Genomic DNA, 25066 nt, shown 5'->3' on the forward strand with positions numbered 1-25066 from the left:
ACACACAGTATCTAAGCTCCACACAGCACAGAAAACATGTGGTATTTGTTTTTTTCTGAGTCTGATTTAACCTATTTGGATTTACACTATTGAGTGTAGAAACTCTTCACATATTTTAATCCATCAAGAAAAGGAAAGAGACACAGACTCTGTTTGTGCAATCATGTGGAAGATGCTGGAGAAAGGTCTGGTTCTCACAGCAGAGAGTGTGGGGAAACGAATATTCTAGAGAATTGTCTCACATCCTTGCCTCCTCTTGCAAATGTGTCTGCAAACTGCACACACACGTACACACACACATTCTCTCTCTCTCTCTGTCTCTTTCTCTCTGTCTCTGTCTCTCTCTCTGTCTCTCTCTCTCTCTGTCTCTCTCTCTCTCTCTCTCTCTCTCTCTCTGTCTCTTTCTCTCTGTCTCTGTCTCTCTCTCTGTCTCTCTCTCTCTCTGTCTCTCTCTCTCTCTCTCTCTCTCTCTCTCTCTCTCTCTCTCTCTCTCTCTCTTCTTTCTAGTACTGTCCTTGTGCCCTGCCAGGCTCTCTCATCCATCTGACTGCTGCCCCTTCTCCCCTGTGCACCTCCACACCTCTCTTAGAGAAGCAGCGCAATTCTCCCCAGACCAGGTCAGATGGAGATCACCAGCACTCTGGAGTCTTCTCCAAGAATGATCAGAAATGCTCTCTGTCCTCCGTGTCCTGCCACATGGTTGCCAGGCTTTTGAGAATTGGAAGACGGTTCTTCATCAGACAGTAGCTCATGTCCAGTATCACCTCCCCAGCTCCGCTGACGTGCTGCCCAACCGGAGGGCCCCAGGCTCCTTTAACTAAAGAGGATGAGGCCTGAGAGTCCAAAGGCTGACCACAAAACACTAACTGCCCTCTTTAAAACTGGGACAAGTGAAGCAGAGATGGGCAGTGGAGTGCTCCAAAGAGATGGCTCTGATCCTGAGACAGAGAGAGTGTGGAATCAGAACATGCCGGCAGCCCTTTGCTGACTCAAGCCCAGGTGAGTCACACCAGAACCGGGCTCTAAGAACGTCCTAGCCTTCTGTCACAGGAGACACAGCTTCCCTTCCCTCTTGACCATGGACTGCAAGGTATGCCAGACTCCTCCCAGGGTATCTACTATGCTATCGATTCCTACAAACCAAAGAGCCATGCAAAACAAAGACTAAAACCAGGTCCCCAGGTTCTACTGTGTCCTTGCTCCACTCCTCCCTCTCTGGCATATATAGTTAACCTATTTCTGCCCCATTTAAGTTCCCCTCAACATTAGAAAGAAAAAAAAATTGGCTTAAAACAGTCCCAAGAGACATTCTTTTCTACAGGACAATGACAGCCTATGACTCATGTCTCCCAGAAATGTCTTTCTGGCTTATTCCTTTCAACTGGGCAGTTCTTCTGCTCCCTAACCAACAGAACAGCTGGCTGCTTTTTTCAAACATCCAAAACATTCCAGTGTTTTAAAAAAAAATGCTACAGAGTGCCGAGAACCTGTCTCCATCCTCATCAGCCATGGAATCCCAAGTCATGGAAGAGGAGAAGCAGGGACACCCGCCCTTAGCTTCTGCCACGAGAAATTCCCTAGTCTCTCCCTCAAATGAAGATGGTTTCCTTACATGCATACGCAGCTGGAACATTCTCAGAACTTTACCGTAGCCCAGCTGCCTGAGCCAGAGGCTCAGCACCTTGAGAGTGGGAGGTTTGTCAGGACTGACTTCACATTCCTCTGCTCTTCTTACCAAGTGTGCCCATCAGCCTGGCATGCTGCTGGCAAGCAGAAGCAGCTGCACAAATGCTTTTTGGTTTAAATTAGTGTCCTAGCTTTTTCTCCTGTTGTTGGGATAAAAAAGACCCTAATGAAAGCAATTCAAGGAAGGAGGAGTTTATCTGGCTTGCCATCCCAGGTAACGGGGAGGTAAGCTGGCAGCAGCAGGCCCTTGAGGGAGCTGGTCACCATGCCTCCACACTCAAAAAACAGAGAGCTGGAAAGGCTTGCTTTCCTGTACTCTGCTTGCTTTCTCGATTTTGACAATCCAGGGTGGCAGCCAGGGAATGGTACCGCCCACAGTGGGCAAGTCTTCCCACCTCAATTAATGCAATCGAGATAATCCTCCCCAGCCATTCCCAGAGATTATTCCCATGTTAGTCTAGACTCTACGGAGTTGACAATTAATGCCACGCACCATAGTTAGCAATTCCCTTCTTTAATCCCCACTAGAGCCACCTCTCGCCTGCCTCACATGAGAGCCTCCAACTGACCTCACTCTTACCCTTTCCCTGTTACAGAGCCAGACTTCAGAAAGCATCAATCAGGCCTAGTCCTTCCTCTACTGGAAGCAGCCTCAGTGGTTTCCAATGTCGTTGAAATTAATTCTAGATTCCTCATGTGACCTGCAGTCCAGCGCGACCTGGGTTGTGTGACCCCTGACCTCCTCTCTGTCCACACCCTCTCTGTTCCCCAACCATAGTTTGCAGAGTGGAGAATGCTTCCCCTTGATCCTGCCCTGAGGGAAGCCTCAACCAAGACCTCCCCAGGAAGGGGACAACTTCCAGCCTGGACACTTCACATCTCATGCAGTGTGACCCATTCTTGTCGCTGGTTACTCTCTGTCCAGTCATGTGGCCCGTTTTTATGACGGTCACAGACATTTTCAGATAGTATTGTGTGGGTTGATGCTACTCTGTCCAGTGTTCTTGGGCTGATTATTTTGTTCTTGCTCTCCGTGCCCAAGTCCTCAAATTGTGCCTGCCCTGCCATAGGCATTATTCCATTATTCGGAAGGACAGCCTCCTAGCTTGTGCTCAAAAGAATGGGTGTTTTTGAGACACTTTTGTTCATAAGACATTCCCCCATTTCTAAGCCTAGAGTACTAATTTCCACCTTGATATTACTTTCTCCCCCAATAATAGAAATAATAGCCACCATTTGGCTTTGAAATACCACTCTATATTAAATACCTAGACAATCTGCATTTATTATAGGTCAACCAAAAAAGAACTGGATATTACCTGTCTTCTATAATTGGATTGTATTTTCTGAAGAATCATGTTATTCTAGAGTTTTGCCTTCTAATTTTCTTTGGTATTATATGTTTTTATTCCTTGCAAATAAATGGGCAAATTGTTCCATTTTTGCATGCAGAAATCAGGAGGGAAATATTAAAATCTTAATCAGACTACAAACCTCCTAGAAATGACCTGACGTGTGTATATTTGAGCATAAGGCTTCTGAATAAAGCAATAAACAAGTGAATTCTTAGAAATACTGTGCTGAAACTGGACTCACCATCATCATGATCTCTGGGAATAAATCCAGCATGGGTTAGCTGAACCAAATAGACTATGGTTTCTCAAAACGGTCTCTTGTATATCTAATTAAGATCATTTAATATACCATCTCTCTGTCTCTTTCATTCTTAATGTTTTATTAATATACGTAAATTATACATAATAATGGGTTATTATAACATTTTTATACATGTACATAATGTATTCTATCATATTCCCTCCTTATCTTCTCTGGTCCTTATCCCTATCCCATTAACCTTCTTCTTCCTCCCAACTGGTCTGTCTTTTGTTTCCACTCATGATGTAGTGTGTGCGCGCGTGCGCATGCGTGTGCATGAGTGTGTGTGTGCATGAGTATGTGTGTGCATGAGTGTGTGTGTGTGTGTGTGTGTGTGTGGTGTGTGTGTGTGGTGTGTGTGTGTGTGTGTTTGTGTGTGTGTTTTGGTGTGTGTCCCATTTGGGTTTCATCAGGGTTGTTTGTAGTAGTTTGTTTCAGACAGTTTGTTTACAGGAGAACATCTGCCTTACTGGTGACTATACCACTGGAGAAAATGTCCCATCAACCCCCACCAACTGTTATCTGCAAATAACTGGAAGAGTAGAACCCCCAAAGCCCTTTCCCTCCCTTGACAGGGTGCTGACAGGCCCAGTCTTCTACAGAGCTTGTGCAGGGTCTCACAGCTTCTCTGACGTCAAGGGTACCACAGCCATGCCATCCCCTCTGTCAACATTGCACACTGCTCCTTCTCCTCCAGGTCTTACATTCTTTTTGTCCCTTCTTCCATACTGTTCTCTGAGCCTTGGAGTTTGGGCAGGGGGTGGAGGGGTGATACAGATGTCCCACTTATGTCTGAGCGTTCAACAGTCGATTATTCTCTATACTTTGACCAGTCTGTCTCTCAGTATAAAACTGACATCACCACTTGCTCCCTACATGCCAGATGTGTTCCTAAGCTCATCAAGCCTATAATCTCATTTTACTCCTAAAATGGGAAAGTAGATGTTGAGGTTCCATTTCACAGATCAGAAGACAGGATTATTGATGTGCAAAACCAACTGTGAAGCATGAGACCTTCACTGTCACACCTAGTCACACTCCCTCTGGAACTTTCCTGTGGGAGGATTCCACATTGGGGAGGCTACAACATTAACGCAAGGCAGAATTCTAGCAGAGCCTACCTAGGAAGATAGAAATGTTTCCAGGAGTCTTCCTGGTAAAAGTGAAGGGATGACACTCACTAGGAAAAATGATGGCAGCATTAATAACAGCCTTGTTGAATTTATCACTACAAGTAACCTTTCTCTTGCGCCTTGATTTTATAAACACTGCATATTAAATCTGGGCCAGGTGCCTACAGTCATCTTGGAAGAGAATATTTCATCATCTAAATATCTGGCTATTTGAAGAAAAGGAAATAGTTTGTCTCAAGTTCTCCCAGTGTTTTCACGACCCTGTGATGATGCAGGGACCCACCCGCCCCTCCCTGCCTCATGAATGGCCACCCACAGACACTACTTTTGCTATGAAAGGATTTTTCTCAGAAACTGAAAACTGTCTAAGAAAACAGTGGTTTCTTCTCTGAACTTGGCATCTGTTCAAAACCAGGAAGCATTGGACTTTTGATGAGAGCCACAGACAGAGTAGATACTGGAGGTGGGTTGGGTGGATGGGGAGGGCAAGAGAGCACAGGCTGTCAGCACTTGAGCCTGCCCTCCCAATCAAATACCATCATGATTTTCACTGTTTTACCACCCCAAGCACACACCATAAACTTTGATTTCGTGTTTGCATAAAAAAATTAATACTGTTTCTATATTTCTGTTGTATCTTATTGACCAGAATTTAGTTAACCCTCAAATAAGAATATTAAAGTTTCCTTAAATATTCAGGCCTTTTCCTATCTTCAACAGTAGTTACCCTAAGTCCTGTGGCTATCTTTAAACTACTGAGTATGCTTTTAAACATTGACTGATATATAACTCAGGCAATATCCTAATGATGTCTTCAAGGCCATTCACTTCTACCCACAGATACAAATCAATGGCAAAATTGTGTTTATATACTCTTGCCTACAATATGACCACTACATTCTCTGCCATGGGTCATCAAGCATGGGCTGTGTGGTACAGTTTACTGTGCATGTCCACTGACTGGGCCACAATGCCCAAAGGTTTGACCAGATATTATTCTAAATGTTTTGGTGGCAGTGTTTAAATTGGATGATCAACATTTAAATGAATGGATTGGAGCAAAGCAGGTTTATCTCTCTGGGGTAGGTAAACCTTATCCAGTCTCATGAAGGCTGAGGGACGTTTCCTTGTAAGTTAAACTGTGGCTCTGCCCTGCATCTCAAGCCTGACAGCTTACCCTGCAGATTTTGGACTTAGCAGGTCTCTAGAGCAACATGAGCCAATTAATTACAGACAGATCCAGTAGATGAGAGATTAATAGATAGAAAGAGAGAGAGATGATAAATGATAGATAAGTAGATAGATAGATAGATAGATAGATAGATAGATAGATAGATAGATAGATAGATAGATAAATTGATTGATAGATTGGTAGATAGTTGCTCTTGTCTGTTTCTCTAGAGAATTCTGAATAATACAGATTGATTCAGACAATTTTAACATCATTGTCATCGGCAAGGTGTCTCATTTCTTTAGTTAACAGAACATGTGCTATTGATACAGCAGGTCTGGTAAGTCCCACTCTGCTAATCTTCTATCATTCTGTACTGGTCAGAATCCTGTTGCGAATGATTGAAGACCAGAATCTTGTCATTTTCATGTTGATGGTCAGTCTAAAAGCATAGAATCTGCCTTCGCTGCTCTTCTTTACCTTATAAAATCTTTAGATCATCACGTCTCTGGCAGACAATGTCCTCATAGTAGGTAATTTTACTTCTTTTTCTAGAAGTAGAAAAAATGTGCAATTTTTGTTCAAGGTAGTCACTATGTATCAAGGGACCTACTCTTCCAGGACTTAGAAGACATTAAGGCAAATATCTTACCTTCAAAAAGGTTAGAGTCTAGAAGAGCAGATAAAAATGATGGTAACACTTGACACTGGCCATCCTACAAAGGACCAGAGATCTCAGCCTCATCCCTGGAACACATTGTTCTATGTGTGTGCACATTCACATTCGTGTATGTGATTGCAGGCACATGCACACACTGGCGTGTGTATGGGGATCAGAAGACAACCTCAAATATTATTCTTCTAGGTTATTTAACGCAGAATCTCTTATTAGCAGCTAGGTACACCTGGGTAGCTGTCCAAGAGCTTCAGGAGACTGGCCTGCCCCTGCCTCCCTTCACCCTACAGGAGGGTAGAGATTACAGACATATGCTACCAGGTCCAGTTTTATGTAGGTGCCTACTGAGCCATCTCCTCAACCCACACTGGAGTGAAACTGAAAAATAGCTGATAGGAAGTTATACTAACAATGTTACTTTGGTTAAGTTCAGGATATGTTTGGGATGGAAGAAAGGGTCCTTGCAGGTATGGGAGAAAATTAAAATGTCTCCTAATCTAACATGGCCAGTAGTCTTATAAGAAGAAGAAACATGGGCAGAGATGCATAGAGCAGTAGTGTTCTACGAGACACAGGGAGGAGGTGGCCACCTTCAGGGAAAGGATCCAAACTTCCAGTATCGCAGATTTCAAGCCTGCAGACTACAATCTGATAAACATCAGTGGATCAGGACACCCAGTTTCCGGTACTTTGCTACACTGGCCTTAGAAAACTAATGCAGACGTCAAGTGTGAGAAACATGTTGGGCATCAGTTGAAGATGTAGAAAAGTGAAAGAGCCACCATCGAGACAATATTATCTTGACCTAATGACTGGCCTTAAGTAAAAGAACACATGGTATGAGTCAGGTAGGGTCACAGATGCAGTAAGCTAAGGGGTGGCTACGTGCTTTGCCACACATGCATGGAACTTCTTTATGGTCTTTAAAGACTCTCTGATGGCTGGGCAGTGGTGGTGCATGCCTTTAATTCCAGCGCTTGGGAGGCAGAGGCAGAGGCAGAGGCAGGGGGATTTCTGAGTTTGAGGACAGCCTGGTATACAGAGTGAGTTTCAGGACAGCCAAGGCTACACAGAGAAACCTTGCTTGAAAAATAAGAATAAAATAAATAAATAAATAAATAAAAAGAAATAAAGCAAGCAAGGAAGGAAGGAAGGAAGGAAGGAAGGAAGGCAGGCTCTCTGAAAGATAAACTCTCCAATCAAGAATTAGTGTTCCTTCCTCTTCTCCCTGAATATGGGCTCCCTGGGATTTGCTCTGACCAATAGAATGATCTAGAAGTGATCTCTTGTGAGCTCCAATCCAGGCCCCCTGAGACATCACTCTTCTTGTTCTTCCTAGGAATCCTATGACCACTACTAGATTACATTTACAGCTAACTTCGGAATGATGGGTACCTGGACTCACAGCTCAGTTAGCCCACTCCCCTGTCAGTAACCAGTCATCTGCTACCATAGGCAAAATTACCCAGCTGCTGGCTGACTGCAGACACAAGTGATCCAACAACGGACTCCAGCAGAACCACCTAGCTGACCTCAACACATATCCTTAATGTATATTATACACTTCCTCATGGATGCTGTTTTAGACCAAAGTCTTGGGGTTACCTCTAGTATACTGCAAAAAAGCAACAGCATATATATATATATATATATATATATATATATATATATATATAGAGAGAGAGAGAGAGAGAGAGAGAGAGAGAGAGAGAGTATTTTTACCTTCTACCCAGATAAGTAATTCAAAAACAAAGCAATCTGGATGGAAATTCTTTCTTCAACATTCTGTTACAAATGTCTATGAGACTGTTGAGTATCTTGCTGGTTACATAATCCTGAAACACATAGGAGAGAGGGCTTATCTGAAATACAAATCTTAAGCACAGTGAGGTGGCTGATTTCCATGCGTGGGGAAGTTCCTCTAAAATATGTGTGTGTGTATATATATATATATATATATATATATATATAGAGAGAGAGAGAGAGAGAGAGAGAGAGAGAGACCTCAGAATCAACATTTAAGGTTAGACAAAACAAGAGAATCAAGAAGGGAGAGGAGACAAGATGACAGATAATAGAAATACCACAGAAGAAAAGGGGCAGTTCTCAGCAGAGTCAAATCATTGAGGGAGCAGGGAGAGAGAGAGAGAGGATGGACACACACACACACACATACACACACATGGCTGAACCAGGCATGGTGCCTTTTACTTTTTATCCTACCACTAGAGAGACAAATGCAGGCAGACCTCTGTGAGTTCCAGGCTACACAGTGCAACCCTGTCTTAAGAAAAAAAAAAGACTGGTAAAATTCCAACACTGGTGATATTATGAGGAGATGGCTCAGTAGGTAAAAGAGTGTGCTACAGAAGCCTAATAACCTGATTTTAGATCCTTGGACCAGACATTAAAACAACAACAAAAGCCAAAGACAGTACCTGTACATCTGTCACTCCATTCATCTCAGAGTGAGATGGGGAATAAGGGCACTCCAGGGACAGCTATCCTAGATCATAGATGGACACACAGTGCAACAACCGACACAGAAAGACTGTCCCCTGACCTCCACATGCATGCCATAGCACATGTTTGCTCTCTGTCTGTCTGTCTGTCTGTCTGTCTGTCTTTGTCTCTCCTTCTCTCTATCTCTGTCTCTCTCTCACACACACACATACACACACACACCTTGTTCTAAGATTTAAGAAAAAAAAGAGTTCCAACATTTATGAATTAAGACATTAATTGCCATAAGACTAGAAAAGGGTTGAGGGCCAAATTCATATTAGAAGTTACAAAAGAAGGAGGAGGAGGAGGAATAGGATTTAAAATCATAATTGAATATAATTCTTTTTCTAAGTGTAGCACAAACTTATCACTCTGCCTTAATATTATCAGCCTCTTGCTCTAAGAACCTGTGAGCTACAGAACAGTCAACCTCAGGCATACAGACTGATGTCGTTAAAACTTATGGTCTCCAGTATAAGCTGTGCCTTTCACGTCACACAATAAAAGGAAGGAGGAAGACAGCCCTCCCGCAGAAGTGAAAGAATCCCAGAGGGATTTCTTCAAATAAGAGATTTGGGTGCACTCTTTCCGAACTTTATTGAATCATTAAGTCATATGTTAGATAAAAGTCTAGAAGAAGGAAAGAGATATGTCTACAGCGTTGGTGGGAAGGAAAGCCACAATGGTGAGTTGGTGATAAAAGGCCAGAAAACTTGGTTGACCAGGAATCCATATCAGGGAAGGAGCCCAATGATGGCCAAGGGAGTCAAGAAGAACAGTGTTTAAGGTTGCAGATAGAGACAGTGAATGGTACAGAGGTGGAGGACATCAAATTCTCAATGTCATTCTTTAGAATAACTGGTCTTTATCCAACCCCATGGCTTCTACAATGAAGCAAACAGGATGGTTGGACTGATTGAAGACTGTTTTTTTGTGTGGACAGGTATAGGAGGGTAAGAGATTGTGATCTTTGCATCTTGGGCAAGATATCAGTTTAAGCAGTAGATCCTGAGATTCATCACTCATTACCGGGGAATAGGGACAGCAGGCGTTTGAAGATTGGAAAGAAGGGAGAACAAAATAAATGCTCAAGGAAGCACATGGAAATGCTGGGAAGCTGCCATCCGGTGTGGTTCCAGAAGCAGAGGCATTTGGAAGGATGGGGCTAGGGTAGTGTGACTGTGCTGCCTGAAGTGTTGCAACTGTGAGTCTAGGTTACCAGACAGTCCTGCACAGGAGGATGCTAAAGACCACCACCAAGGTGGAAGCTGAGGTAACAGAGGAAACAAGACAGGCAAGAAGCTGAGCTCTCAGGAACAGGGGAAGCATCCAGAGATGAGAAAGTAGCTGGGAAGAGAGTAAGATATGGCATGTTATGAGGGTAGCCATACAACTTTCTGTCCTGGAATCTGTGTACACAGATCCTCTAGGCTAGCGGTTCTCAGCCTGTGGGTTGTGATCCCTTTGGGGTCACATATCAGATATCTTGCATATCAGATCTTTATGTTACTACTCCTAACAGTAGCAAAATTGCAGTTATCAAGCAGCAACAAAATAATGTTATTTATAATTGGGGGTCACCACAACATGAGGAACTGTACTAAAAGGATGAAGCATTGGGAAAGTTGAGAAGCACTGCTCTAGGCCTAAAGAGTGTGAACAAATGAGCAGTCCCTGTCCCCTCCCACTCTGTCCTTTCTTAAGGAAGAATCAGATTGTAGCAAAGGACAGATCTAGAGAAGAGGGGTTAACTTTGAAAAGACAAGATCCAACAAGGCTGGCACTGTCGACTGATGACAGAAGAGGAACATGCTGGAGAGCAAGCACCAAGACTGTGTCTGCACCACGTGGACACACTTCATTTGGTTTAAAAATTTTATTTTCACAGAAGTATTTATCGTTTGCCATGGTTGGGTCTAGTCCACAGAGGAAACATGATGCATTCCTATATTCTACCAGGGTGGTCTTAGACTTTCCTGGGAATGGCGCAAGAACTTGACTGGGAGCCCAGGCCAACTTCTTGAACCCAGTGTAGGAAGCTCAGTGACTAGAAAGACATTGTCTGTATGTCTCCACAGGAACTAAGCTGGTAAGTGTGTCAGAGCTAGGGAAAGGAGAAGCTCAAGAACCCGCCTGATAACCAGGGTCAAAACTCCACACCACTGGCTTGAATGCCATACCACATATTTTGGTCCAATAGCTGAGTTTGCAGAATCTATGGCAGAGAAAGATCTTTTTCTGGAATGGATGTGACCCATGGATGATTATGGCAACTGAAAAAGGTTTTGTGTTTGAGTTTTCAATAGATAGAAAATATTCTGGAAAAAGGGAGTTCATTTGTATACAGCCACCATTTGGTACCCTGGCACATAGCGGCCAGCGGTGAGCTGATTCCTCTTCATGGAGAGACAGCGATCACAAAGTCTTGACGCTTTGTATACTCTTTATCCAAGACTTTCTACTACTGTGCATTGTCCTAAAGAAGGAATTACGATGTGCATCATCTAGTATTAATTCATGATATCTAAATACCTAATGGTACAGGAAGATTAAGCAAATGGTACTATAATTATGCAATAGAGTATCTAGCAGGCACATATGACGTAGAGGGATATGAAGCAGCATATGGAAAATGGGCTAAAAAATCAAGTTATAAAAACATTTACAGGTAATGCCTAGAGAAAAAGTTTGGGTTGATGAAATAAGTTGTCCTCTGTCAGCCATACACACACTATAGTACATGGACCCACACACTTATACACAACACATAAATAAATAACAACTGGAAATATATGCATTGAAATGTGGACTGTAATTCTCTTTAAGTGTTCAATTAAAGAGTGGTTTTGATTTTCTTTTTTTATTTTCTGATTTTTTTTCCTAAGAAAAATCGAAAACAAAAAGTTGTTATGAGATACATACCTATAAAGAAAAAAATGTCTTTAATCATTTCTTCAGATATAGTTTTCAACAACGGTACTTGGGAAAACAAAGTTTAAATATATGTTTAGGTTAGCCAGTGAAATATAGAGACATATTCTCTATAAATTAGAATGCAGATGAGAGAGAGAGAGAGAGAGAGAGAGAGAGAGAGAGAGAGAGCTCCTAGATCCAAGAGAAAAAATCCCACTCTTCAAAAAATGTCCTTATGTGGAGGTACTTAGAAGAATCTTCTAAGTACCTTGCCCTTGTAGCTCTTGGACTTCTTAATTCATAATTGTGTGACCATGAGATGATCATGTCTCTAGGTTGATAGAGTGAGTTCCAAGTTACTTCTCTCATAAATGACCAGTAGAATATTAGTATGCCTTTTGCTGTATTTAATGTTGCAAATGATACGTGGTGTCAAAGAAGAGACACACCAAAATACACATGCATGCACACACACACATACACACACACACACACACACACACACACACCCCAATATAAAAAAGTTAAGACACTTATAAATCAATTGACAAAAATTTGTAGCTATTTTTAATCTAAGTATAAAGGACATAAACAAACTAGTAACAACTCACATTCAAACAATGCTTAATATTTATACACTGTTGGGATTTTTATTGCATTTTTTTTTGAGATAGGGTCTTGCTGAGAAGCCCTAGCTGGCCTGGAACTTGCTATTAGGTCAGGTAGGAACCTTCAAACTTCTAGTGATCCTCCTGCCTCAGCTTCCCAACTCCTGGGATTACAAGTTTGATCGCAACTTTCTTAAATATGGTCTATTCTTACATACAAGATAAAAAACAATTCTCAAAACTCTAGAAAGGGAATATTTGAATATTTTCAACCAATCTCACATTACAGAGCAATCTCTAATTACTTTATTTAAGCAACTAAGTGATGCTTGGGGAAGACTCTTTAGCCCGTGATGACCTCAATAAAAGCTACAGGAGGGGATACTTAGAGATGCTGGAACTGATTATACAGACAATGAAGAAACGTAATAAGGCTGACTCCCAGGCCCCACATGACTCCCCGGCCTCACAATGCAAGTGTTAAAATGTCACTGTAAACAGGCACTCCAGCATAACTCCCTGAATAAGTAGCCAGTGTGGTTCTTTAACACATCTTCTGTCTCTGGGTCTGGACTCAAGGCTAACACACCTCTCTTCACAGGCATACCCTTCTTCCATCATGAGAATGACCATGAGAGAGCCAATTACATTTCACAAAAGTGCCCCAAACAATCTTCATACTGGATTATACTGATATAGCGAAAGGATAAACAAGACCAAGTTTTTTTTTAAAAAATAAATATTTATTTGTAATACATGTAAATAATGTACTTTAGGACCAGTTAAATCGATGGGAATAATCTTTAAATTATTTTTAATGCAGCTATTTCTATCAGGGTCAGAAAAATCAATTAGCAATGGAGTCGTACTCCTTAACCCCGTAAGGCTTCGGCAAACATCGCAGAGATGATTCCATTCCTGTTTATGATGGTTTGGACTCCTTTCTTCAAAGCCCTGTAACCCTTTTAGGTTGACGTCATGCAAAGCAAGGCGTCAAAGATTTCATTAGCACGGCTGCACGGGCCTCAGAGTGTGTCCCCGACTTCTGATACTATTTCACTCTCTAGCTTGGGTGACTAATTTTAATCTCATAAAAAAAAAAGTCTAGCAACCCATTGAAGTGCAATGAAACCTCAGATTAAAACTTTACATTTGACTTACTAATTAAACTGTTCTTTTGATGTTGTCAACCAAGCAGATTTCAATGATGCAAAGATCCTAAGTTTCACCCAAGTTTCAAAGCTTGTTTGCTTGCTGACTGGTTGGTGTGAGAAAGGACAATGTGTAAAAGAACTCCCCAGTCTGGCTCACAAGATCGCAACTGTGCCATATCCTTCCCTTTGCTAAGGAAGAGTTCGACAGGGGTCTACTAGTAAATAAGTCAATCAACCCAAAGAAGGCTTAAGTTCACACTGAAGAGTGCCTCCCTGTCCATTTCCGTTTAAAAGTTCATGATGACCAGATGAGATAATTAGACCATAGATACTTATATAGATAGGTAGATATGTGACAGACAGATGACAGCCAGGTGTATACATATACGTGAATAAATGATAAACAAAAGACAACACAATGCATATATTATATATGGATAGATGTGTCTATATGCTTTATATATAGACATGTGTAATGCAGATGGCACTTACCTACCTATGTCTCTATCTCATGTATACATACTATAGGCAAATGAGTGTGTGTGTGTGTGTGTGTGTGTGTGTGTGTGTGTGTGTGTGCACATCCTACTAAATTATATATCCTGGTAAACAGACGTAACACAAGTACAAGGAAAGTGTGAGATACATTTTATCAGATAAAAAATTTGCCAAGTAACCACCCACTCTGAGACATCCCTCTTGCACTTTCCTTCTGACTGGAATGCCCCCTTGTGTCCTGTTTGCACACCTATCCTCTTTGCTCATATTCTTCTATCCTTCAAAGCCCATGGCCTATCGCATGATCTTCTGAATCCTCCAGCAAGAAGGCAGGTACCTCCCTCCTCCATATCGCCGAAGTGACGGTCCTTTCTTTGAACTGGTGGTAGCCTTCATGAGAGTTCAAACGTTAACTTGAAAAAGAAGCATGCTCAGCTACAAAGTGGCCCTCCCACTTGCCAACTGGGTGATCTTGGTTTAGGCCACTTCCCTTCTCTGTTCCTCGACTATTTCGTTTATAATATACGATACTGGTAATAGTGGCCACCCCATAGGACTGCTTTGAAGGGTTGATCGTGGAAATCACTTTAATGGGTTCCCATCCAATATATGGATCTTGCTGTGGCAGGCCAGCATAACTTACTGAGAATCTACTGTGTCCTAAACTCTCCCCTTGTAGGTATATCATAGAAAACCGAATGGCTGAAGTCCTATCTTAAGCACTCCCTAAGGAGTCCTCAACACACATCTTCCAGGTCCATAGTCTCTCTGAACCTTCACCAACTATGCTGAGGCTGAGCATCGCCTTCTCCTCTGCCCTGCCCTGCGTGAGCTGCCTCCCTGCGTTCACCTCACAAGCCCTCCAACTCCCAGAGACTTGTTTCCCATTCCCTCCTGCAGCTCCCTCGGCTTCACACGAGGCATCTTTCTTTCCCGGCATCTGCTCACTCCCGTCATTAGATACACTCTTGTGTGTGTATAATGCACCACTGATTTGTTTCAGACTAAATCGGGGGAAATCTAAAAATAAAGAGATGTTGAACATATTTCTTTGCATATTAACTTTAAAGAAATGGATTAATCTTTTAGAAATAATCAAAAATGAATGATCCACTCAGTGTGTAGCAGTTGCCAAAGAGTGTGGAGATGCAACCCTCCCCTGACTCTCACTTATCCCCTTACACTCTCTGAGTGTATTAAGCATAGACTTTATGCTTTTTCATTTTAGACATTAAGAAGTACAAGTGAGCCTATGGTAACCCAACCATGCCCTTCCCTGGGGACAAGTTAATAGAAACACAACTCGTTTGTTCTCCAAGTCACATTCCCATTTTCAAAGATGACATCGCAGAATTGACTGCATCTTCCCAAGCAATAGAACACAGAGATGGAAAGCAACACACATAAAGTGGGGGGATTGTTTTCTTATATCTCAGCCATGTCTCTAGCACACGCATGCTGTCTGCTGCAGACCAGGCATGGTAAGGGACCAGGAACATGGAGAGCCACGGCTCTCGCTCCAAAGAAGCTCTCTTGGTGGAACGTGCAATGACAGGGACACATAAGGAGTTACAATCAAGAGAGAAAAAGTTAAAGGTGGAAGTGGAGGGGCAGAGAAAGTCAAATCAGTACATGATTGACCTTTGTGACAGGTCACATCAAAGGGTCTTCCTTCATCCTGTGATCATCCACACCCATCTTCATTGGGACCACCTCCTCCTTCTCCTGCTGCAACCTGAAAATGCCCCAGTCACCAGCTAGCCCTTCAATAGTCATCTGTCACCAAAGCTTGGTGACACAATTCATTGTTTTCCTTCCTGAATGAAAGTAAAAGGAAGTATATATTCGGGGTGTACCATGAAAAAACGAGGCACAAAGCAGCTTATGAAACGCAGACATCCCCTGCCAGTTCCATCTCAGCAGAGGGAGCACTACAGCCAACTGGGTGGGAACAATTACCAAATTGTCAATGGAATTCAATAAACGTTGTTTTAAAAAAGCTAATTATTTGTTACAATAACCAGCTACTCGCGCCACTTTGTATTTGGAGGTTTGTAAACTACTTCCATTTGAAACGTAATTGATTCCATTTTTATCATTTGTTCAAGTTTATGTGGTTGTTCTCCTCCTAAGAGATGATAACATCTATTTTCAGCAAATTATACATTATAATTCCTCATTCAAAAGCTGTAACGGAAAACAAAATGCTAATTTATGCTGTAAACGAAACTACGGAATCATAATCACTCATTGTTAACATTAGGGACAAACCGCTACTGGAAATAATAAATTGGAATAAGATGTGGTTAAGGTTGCTGCTGGGTCTCCCTCCTTTTCCTTCCTGACTTTTTCCGGCCAGTCCGGTTCCTAACGCTATTTCCCCCGAGAGAGTTCTTGGGTGTCTTGTCTTCTTCTGGTATAGACCAGACATTGCCTTTACCTTTAGCTATTACCTGCAGCTCGATTTCAAATGTACAGGAAGACGAGCTCACAAAGCAATCAGAAGTGCGCTCTACAGAGGGAAGCATATTAGAGCCACACACCTTCTTCTCCACATTTCATTAAGTCTCTGTTCCTACATCTCCCTACACATCAGCCATCTTCCCCCTACCTCACCCCAGGCCCCTCTAAAGTCCCTTCTGGCCAAGGGGAACCTTCTCTCAATGCAAGCTCCCCTTCTGCTTATGTAAATAACACCAAAGAAATAAACAGTTGCACACAAGCCCAGTTACATTCCATAAATCACATTGATTCTTATTAACCAAAAAAAAGGAAAAAAAAAAGAGGGAGTGGGGGATAGATATGGCACCACGTTCTGGAAAGGCACTGGGCTTTGTTTAAGTAAGCATCTTTAGGAGAAAAGGTTGTAACATCGAGTAACTGCATTTTCCTCTTTCCTTCATTTTTAAAACATATTATAGTGCAAACAAAATGGGGAGATTTAAATACAAGTATTATATCAAAAAATTTGAATTCTTTGAAGGGACCAAAAAGTCACACCGTCTCGGAGAGTGAGTCACGTTTCTGCTGCCCTTTGATTTAATGCCATCTGCTGCACACGTTTACCTCTTTGCTGGCAAGGTGTGATCATTGATTTCCTATGGTCTCTTGGAAGGAAGTTCTGCTTCCTTGATGATGACTACAAAGGGGAGGTGACCCCATTCTCATTCCGATGCAAGCCCTGCACTTTCCTATTTCCGCTAGGGCCCCAGGAACAGTGAAGCCAGCGAGAAACATCCTCTCCGTATTGCTGCTGACATCAAATGTCGTCCCTCCCCTTCCCACAGCTACAGTGTGGAAGGACATGATATAAGGGCCCAACCATGAAAAGGCATGAAAGGTTCGTGATGGACAGGAGTATTAGGTGCACAACTCCTTACAGAAGACTCCTGGAAAAACGGGGGGTGATGAGAAAAGCAAGTCTCAGTCTGAATTGAAAACATAACCAAACTGATATGAATTCGTGTCTAAAGGGACATGAATGCATACCTAAATGTGTATGCATACAGTGTGTGTGTGTGAGAGAGAGAGAGAGAGAGAGAGAGAGACAGAGAGACAGAGAGACAGAGAGACAGAGAGACAGAGAGACAGAGAGACAGAGAGAGAGAGAGAGACAGAGAGACAGAGAGACAGAGAGACAGAGAGAGAGAGAGAGAGAGAGAGAGTTTTAATGTATCTGAGTAATTGTAAAATCATTCTTCTTGATTCAGAAATTTGACCAATCTAAAGACTCTGTTTCTCTGACCAGATCAACTATCCAAATCAAATAGAGTAATAAACTCGAGTATCTAGCAAGGCCCATCACCAAGAGGGAAAAAGCATCAGGTGGTTACAGTTGGCTCCACCAAAACAGACAGACAGCTTCACCCCCAAGAATTCTATGTACAATATAAAAGAAAGAAAAGGAAGTGGGGGGTGGGCAGTCATTAATATCAACGACCAGTATCCTCAGCACCCATATAAAAGTCTCCAAACTGGAAGGCAGAACCAGGAGGAGGGATCACTAGGGCTTGCTGGCCAGGCAGTCTAGCTGAACTGTGAGCTACGGGTTCCGTGAGTGACCCTAACTCAAAAAGAATAAGGAGAGAGCAGATGAAGAAAACCCTTGGCATCAACCTTGGGCATCCCACACACATGTGTGCATACCTGCACATACATTTAGGTAAACATACATGAACATGTACATGGGCATATGGCATCAAAAAAAAGTGAAAAGAAAGAGAGGGGATGAAGATTTGGACAAGCAAAGGAGAGGTTCACTATTTGTAAAGGCAAACAGATGGCATCCTCAGAGACTTTCAAGGGATGGGTGTGTAGCCTCACAGTGCTTTTGTGTTGCAGAGAGGAATGGAGTGGAGACAGTAAGAGGAAGCTGGCCTCTGGCTGCCCAACCAGTCCCCACTACTTGCTCCTAACTAGCACTTAATTCTGTCTTGTTTGCATTCTCTGTAAAATGGGAATAACAAGACAAGGCTCTACCCCGTGTTGTTATGGAGACTAAAGGAGTCATACCGGTGTAAAGTGTTTGAAACAGCATTTTAAAAAAAAAGTAGTAGCCACAATCAAAATCCTGTGATCTTGTGTCTATAGAAATTTATAAAGGTGCAGGATATTTTCAAACCAAAGCTACCAAGAGGAAGCTCATCTTACCGGAAGACCGTGGCAACCGATGTATGTCCCGACAAGTCTTTCTTTTTGTTACTGTGCACTGTGTCATGTATGTGTAAACAGACATACATCATACATGGGTGAGTATGCTCATGTGTGCATGCAGAAGCTAAAAGACAGCCTCGGGTATCACGCTCACCAGCACCATCATCACTACTGTCAACACTGTTCCAGAGTTCACTCACTAAGCTGAACTGGCTATGCTGTGAGCCCCAGGCAGCTTCCTGTCTCTGCATCCACAGTATGCCACCATGCCTGTGATGTTTACGTAGGTGCTGGAAATGGAAGTAGATTCCTCCCAGTTGCAAGCCTTAGGTACATCTCTATGGATCTAAACACTGTCATCACTTTAAGAATTGTGGAATAGTCGGAAAGAAAGCATACATATATTCAATTCTACCTGGTGTTTCCTGCTTTGTCTATCTCTATTCCCAGAACTAATGCCAAGCTTCTCCTACTCCTACCAAAAACAAAAGAACAGACAGACGTGTTCAACAACTTACCTACCTATCTTCTGTAATGAGCCTGTATTAAAACTTCTACGTTGCTAGACAAGATGAAGTGCAAAGAGCCCCAAGCACTGAATAACAAAAACTATAGAGCCAAATTCAACAGGAACCCTGCCTGCTCTGCAAAGATGCATCTGGGCTGTTCTTCCAGGGAGGCCATTTTCTATTGAAAGCTCAGAGGTTGATGGTGCAGGAGGCAAAAGAAAGTTAAAATGCATAGTCACACCAGATAGTGATGCATCTTTCACAAACTTGGGGGTTAAGCTACCAGGGAACCAAGGAACTGTCCGATCAGGTGAGGAAAGTCAGATGTCAGGCCTCTCTGGGACACCCACGCAATCAGCTAATTGGCTTCATTTTTCACTTTCAACTGATTGATTCTGTATCATACAGACCTGGCCTGCTTCGATCTGGGCTGACATAGTGGCAACTAATAAGGTGACCCAGGTCCTAAAAGCAAGCAGATAATGGCCAAGGATGGAGCCTGACCGCTTAAACAACTCCAGGGGAGAAGCCCAGGCTGAAAGGCAAAACATAAAAAGAGAAAGCTGAGGGCTGGAAGCTTGCTCTGCTGCCATCCCTAGGCGTGAAACTGTAAATTAAAGAACGGGCTGCCGTCTGCTGCACTGAGCCAAAGCAGACACATCTCACAGATACACTTTAATTGGGGGTTTCATTCTAACTGAAACAGGTTCCTCCTCAGCAGATGCTTCCCCCCCCCACACACACACACACACTCCACTCCTGCCCACACACACACACACACACACACACACACACACACTTGTGGTTTGTTTTGCACATTGGAAAGCCCATGCAAAAATACCTGCAGCATGGTCTCAGAAACAGGATGGAATCTCCCAGTTTCTAAATGGCAACAGATGTAGTTTCGGCTCTAATACACATTAGACTCTTTCTCTCTCTCTCTCTCTCTCTCTCTCTCTCTCTAAAAAAAAAAAAATCAACAAGCCACCCCCTCCAGCTTCAATAAATGTCACAAAATAACTAAATTCTTTCCTTTCCACGATGATCCGTAGCTGGAGTATTTTTAATGTCTGTTTATTTGCTTGTTTTTGTTTGCCTGGTTTTTATAAGTGAATAAATGACTCGCTACTTTCCAGATTTTCCATCTCGTCCTATTTTTCAACCCCTTGTTTATAATGAACGGTGTCATAATCGTGCTTCTTGTGAAAACGAAAGAAATCAAACAGCCTTGGGATTCCAGGAAAGGAGGTTCTTAGTAGACATGCCTGCCTGCTATTGATGTTGTAAAAAGGTTCCTTTTACATGGTATTAGATGTTGAGAGCACATCATATTGATCTAGAAATAAAAAGCTTGATTTTTTTTAGTACAGCCAACCCTTACCTTCATAAGCACTTTATAACACTAAGAAGTGGGTTTTATTTTTAATTGAGGTAAACAAATTACACTTGAAGAACGATGCTATTTTTAGGGAATGAAGGGTTTGTACGCTTTTTTGGCAGCAATTCAGGTAAAATCATGAATAAGTCTCACTCTTTCAAATTTTGGCCCAGGCCTCTCTCCCCAAGTCAACGCTGCCTGAATCCTGGGATAAAATGTGAAACTATTGCCTTTGTTTTCTCCTTGTCCTCCGTAGGAACAGTAGTTGCAAGCAGTTTTCGTAGTCATTTGCCCATGCTCAGATGCTGAAAGGGCAAACTGGAGCTCAGCAAGGCCTAATGCACACGCTGTATAATTCTCCTTCCTTGAAAATGGTGACGGTGGCTGAGCCGGAAACCTCAAGTCTCCTAAGGCAACGCTCGCCAGCACTTCCCACCGGACAAGCAGAGCTAGGGTAGTGACCGCCCCTTCCTCTAACAATGCTTGTCTTTCGTTTGTTTCTGCACTTTATCTTAAAGTTCATACCGTACCACTGGTGGAAGAAATCAATACTTCAAATCATCTGCTCTCCCCGCCAGCCAATTTCTCTGCACTCAGGTTAGCTCGCTCCCCAGTACCAGTCTGTGAGCTAATCACCATCCACAGAGCAGCACCAGCTGCTTTTTCAGACATTCTTGCCATTTTCTTAGCAACGCGAGTGCCCCTTTCTAGAAGAAAGATGTTGTCTTTGAGGGAGATGCTTTTTCCTAATCAACTTAAACTAACTTTACCCGAAGAGAAGCCAATAGTTTGCCTCTTTCGAAAAGGATCCCTCTTCAAGGTTCTCATCTTTTTCAGGTTTCCCAACCTGACCCTACGAACCTGCCTGGCACCCCTGCCCCGACCCTGACGCCCACCAACTCGGGCTGCCAAGGAGTTTGCACGTGACTGCCCATCTTGCGAAACAAGGCCCTGCCCTCGTCTCTTCCAAGCTCTTGGACTCCTTTCCTGTCTCCTTAAAGATGCTGCGAAGCCTCCCGTGGCTCTAGAGCGGCGTTGCTGAGCGCCTGGCGACACCCACCGGGTCTCCCTTCTCTCTTCTTCCCGAAGAATAGCAAGCAGTCGAGTTTCTGCTCCCTGCGGTGTTGGTCGGAGCCACTTGCCCGGAAACTTAGCCTAAAGCATTCCGGTCCAGGACTGGGAGGCGCGGCGCTGCCGAGGAATCCCCTACAGCCCCCAGGGCTGGTGGCGGGTGTGTGCTTCAAGCCTCAGGTCCGCGCCTCTGTCCTCAAAGGCGAGCTGGGGTTGGTTTCTGACTCATCGACAGCCACACGCGCGTCATACACCACACACACACACACACACACACACACACACACACACACACACACACACACACACACACACACACACAGAGGCGCGCTCACGCAGGCTCCTGGAGACTGGAGTTTGCCAAGCCGGAGGGGTCCGTGGCTTTCGGCAAGGACAGGCGTGGAGAGAGTACCCGGAACCTGCCGTGCGGGGTGTGGTAGATGGTAGAAAAGCCTCGGGGCTCTCACAACCTGCAGCCAGGGCGCCCCCTTGACCCCAGCCGTGTCTCTCCAGGGTCCCCCAACTCCACCAGCAGCGCGACCACCTCGGCAGCTCCCCGCAAGTTTCCGGTCGCAGGCGGGCCTGCTCTCTCCCGCCGCTCTGCGCCCCGCGACCTGCCGGCTGATCTGGGGGCGGCCCGGCGCCCCATCGCAGCAGCGGCCGGCCGGCTGGCGGGATCTTGTGGCCCCGCTCCCGGGCGGTTGAGGCGGCAGGAGCCTTTTGGATCTCCCGAGCGGTTTATGTATTATTCACTCTGGCGGCCGCGGCGGGATCCGGAGAGCCCACGCCGAGGAGGCGAGGTCATCACCTGGCCACTACTACTTTGGCTATTTGTGCCTGGGAGACGTGGAGGGTGACGAGGGAGTAACGAAGTACATTTTTTCGGTTGTTTAGCTTTAGGGCTTCGGTTTGTTTATTTATTTGTTTATTTATTTTTATTTTTTTCCCCTATGCGCGAGCTCACAGGAGCGCGCTGAGATCTGGGCCCCGGAGGGAGCGCGCCAGCGCGGGCAAGCGCGGCGGGCAGCCCCGAGAGCGGCCAGAGGCTGGCGGGCGGGCTCTGGGAGAGAGACGCCGCAGCAGCCTGGAGAGCCGTGCGGGACTGAGCAGTTCCCTTCGGCACCCTCAGCTTCGCGGGCCCGCGCCCTCGGGTGCGCGCTCCACGGGGCCCAAGAACTCCCGGAGCCCTGGCCGGTCCACCGAGTTGGTGCCGCTTTCACCAATGCTCTTCCACCTAGCTTCTGGCCCCAACTTTCCCAAGCCGTACACACACGAGCGCGCGCAGACACACACACACACACACACACACACACACACAATCTCTCTCTTCCTCCCATCCCTAGACCCCAGCTCCACTTCCCCGTGTAGTTTGAAGATGACAGATGCCTGTAGACTTTCACCAAACAAGCGGTGGGGGCAGCAGACTACAACAGTTATTTAATTAAAAGGAATTTTTTTCCCTCTAATTCTCGCTCTGGCTCCTGGAATAGCTTTGGCACCCCCCTTCCAGAACCTGAGCACAAGCCTGTCTCTCTCCAGGTAATCAGTGGCCGGAGGACACAGATCTCTTTCCACGCCCCCACTTCCCTCATCCACCTCCACCTTCCCCTGGCCCCTCAAGCCACACCGATCTACACACCTACAGGCCGGCAGCGGGGAACGTGCAGGACACGATGCAGCCGGACTGCATTGCACAGTCATCAAAGTTAAGTGTGTGTTTGTGGGGTGCTCGTGCGCGCCCGGGGAGGTGCGGGGTCGGGAGGAGTGGAGCCTCCACTCTGCTTACCACCACCCCCATTCCCGCGGGTCAGGGGACGCATCTACTTGAGGTTGCAGCCATTTTAGGGAAAGAGGTGGCTCCGGGCCCCAAGGGAGTGGAGGGAGGGACAACGCGTCGCGGGGGGTCTCACAGCTAGACAGCCCCGGGGCTCAACTGGAGGGCGGGCGAACGCCCGGCGCACAGGGGCGCGGCGCCCGCGGCGACTTGGTGAAGGTTGCGCTCGAGTTCCCTGCTTTTGCCTGGAGTTGTCCGGGGTAACGCGCCAGCTCCTGCCTCTTTCTCGGGTTCCCTTTGGGCTGGGAGGTTTGGGGGCAAGATAGGTGTCCATAGCAAAATGGGCACTGGAGGGACGCGACAGCCCCTGGAGCTGGCGCTATGTATGAGGGGTATAGAGAAGGGGGAACACCTCTGTCGCCGGTTGGCGTTGACCCAGACAGTGCGACCCACTTGGCCCCCCATCCTCCCCACCCCCTCCCGAGAGTCTGTCTACCCGCCTGGTGCCAAGTGAGCGAGCAGCGGGGGGCATGGGGAGACGCCGCCCGGCACTGAGCCACCCCTTACCTGGTTGGAAGGGGTTTCCCAGGAGGAGCCGTAGTTGTAAAAGAAGGAGGAGAGGAAGGTGTCTTCCGACAGCCCGCAGCCCGCCATGCTCTGGATGCAAATAAAACGAGGAAAGAAAAAAAAACAGGACACACACACACACAAAGCAACCAAAAATGTTTCCAAATCAAACGAAACCAATAAGGCAGCTGAAATTCTCTCGCAAATAAAGAAAAGGAGGGGGGGGAAGGGAATGGCCGAGGGGACGGGAACTCTCGGCGATGCTCCCTCTCCGGCTGAGCAGGGATGCTCGGGCTGCCGCCGCCGCCGCCGCCGCCGCTATCGCCGCCGCCGCTGCCGCCGCCGCCGCCGCCGCCGCTGCTGCCGCCTTCTCAAGACGGTACCTAGAGAGGTTCGTCCTGACTCCGGCAGCCGCCGCCGCCGCCGCCTGTGCCGGCTGCGTGTATGCGCGCGTGTGTGTGCGTGTGCGTGTGTGCGGTGTGTGCGCGCAGAGCGAGAGACCGCAGGGGAGGCGAGAGGGCGAGAGAACGAGCGAGCCGGGATGCAGGGCGCAGAGGCAGAGCAGGCGGGCGGGCGTGTGCGCGCGAGGCTGGGTGCGTGCGTGCGTGTGTGAGTGTATGTGTGTGAGCGCGCGCCCCCGTGTGCGCGCGCGCCTGGGTGTGCGTCTGTTTGGGGAGCTCACCGGAGAGCCGGGGCCATCACGTGGGCTCCCCGACTCCGCCGGCTGCCGGGGACAGCCTGTACTACAGCCCTGGCCACTAAATCAGCCCGCGCCACCAGACCTTTGCAGCCCCTGCGGCCGGACCAGACCTCCTGGTCCTCCCCTCCTGGATGTGCGCCCCCGAAACGGCAGGGGGCGCAGGTGCTGTCGCGGGCAGGTGGGTGGATGAGAAGAGGACCCGGCCAGGGGAGAGAGTATGCCTCAGAGACACACAACACCCTGTTACAACCTGAGCCTTCCTCCCACTCTGCTGGAAGATCTTTTTCATCTTAATTCCTAAAATTGACTTCCCATGCAGGGACTCTTCTCCCAGCCACGGGAAAATTGTGTTCACACAGTTGCTACGTCTCGATTTTCTTCCCGTCCGGAGCCACTAGTCCACCCCAACCCCAG

At 45.6% G+C, this 25066-nt stretch overlaps 1 protein-coding gene across 3 annotated transcripts in view; it reads right to left on the reverse strand.

Annotated features, from left to right (window-relative positions):
• Ppargc1a (peroxisome proliferative activated receptor, gamma, coactivator 1 alpha) overlaps window positions 1-24422 on the reverse strand; it is a 661605-nt gene extending 637183 nt beyond the window's left edge. For 2 of the 3 annotated variants that reach the window (XM_006503774.4, XM_006503779.4), the window contains exon 1: window positions 23953-24422. In XM_006503774.4, coding sequence (XP_006503837.1) covers window positions 23953-24039 — 87 coding nt within the window. In that variant the 5' untranslated portion in view covers window positions 24040-24422. The remainder of the gene's footprint in view (window positions 1-23952) is intronic. The other variant, XM_006503776.4, reaches the window with a different exon arrangement.
• Window positions 24423-25066: the final 644 nt, after the last annotated feature.

Source organism: Mus musculus, chromosome 5 (genome assembly GCF_000001635.26).
Source record: "Mus musculus strain C57BL/6J chromosome 5, GRCm38.p6 C57BL/6J".
NCBI classification, from domain to species: domain Eukaryota; kingdom Metazoa; phylum Chordata; class Mammalia; order Rodentia; family Muridae; genus Mus; species Mus musculus.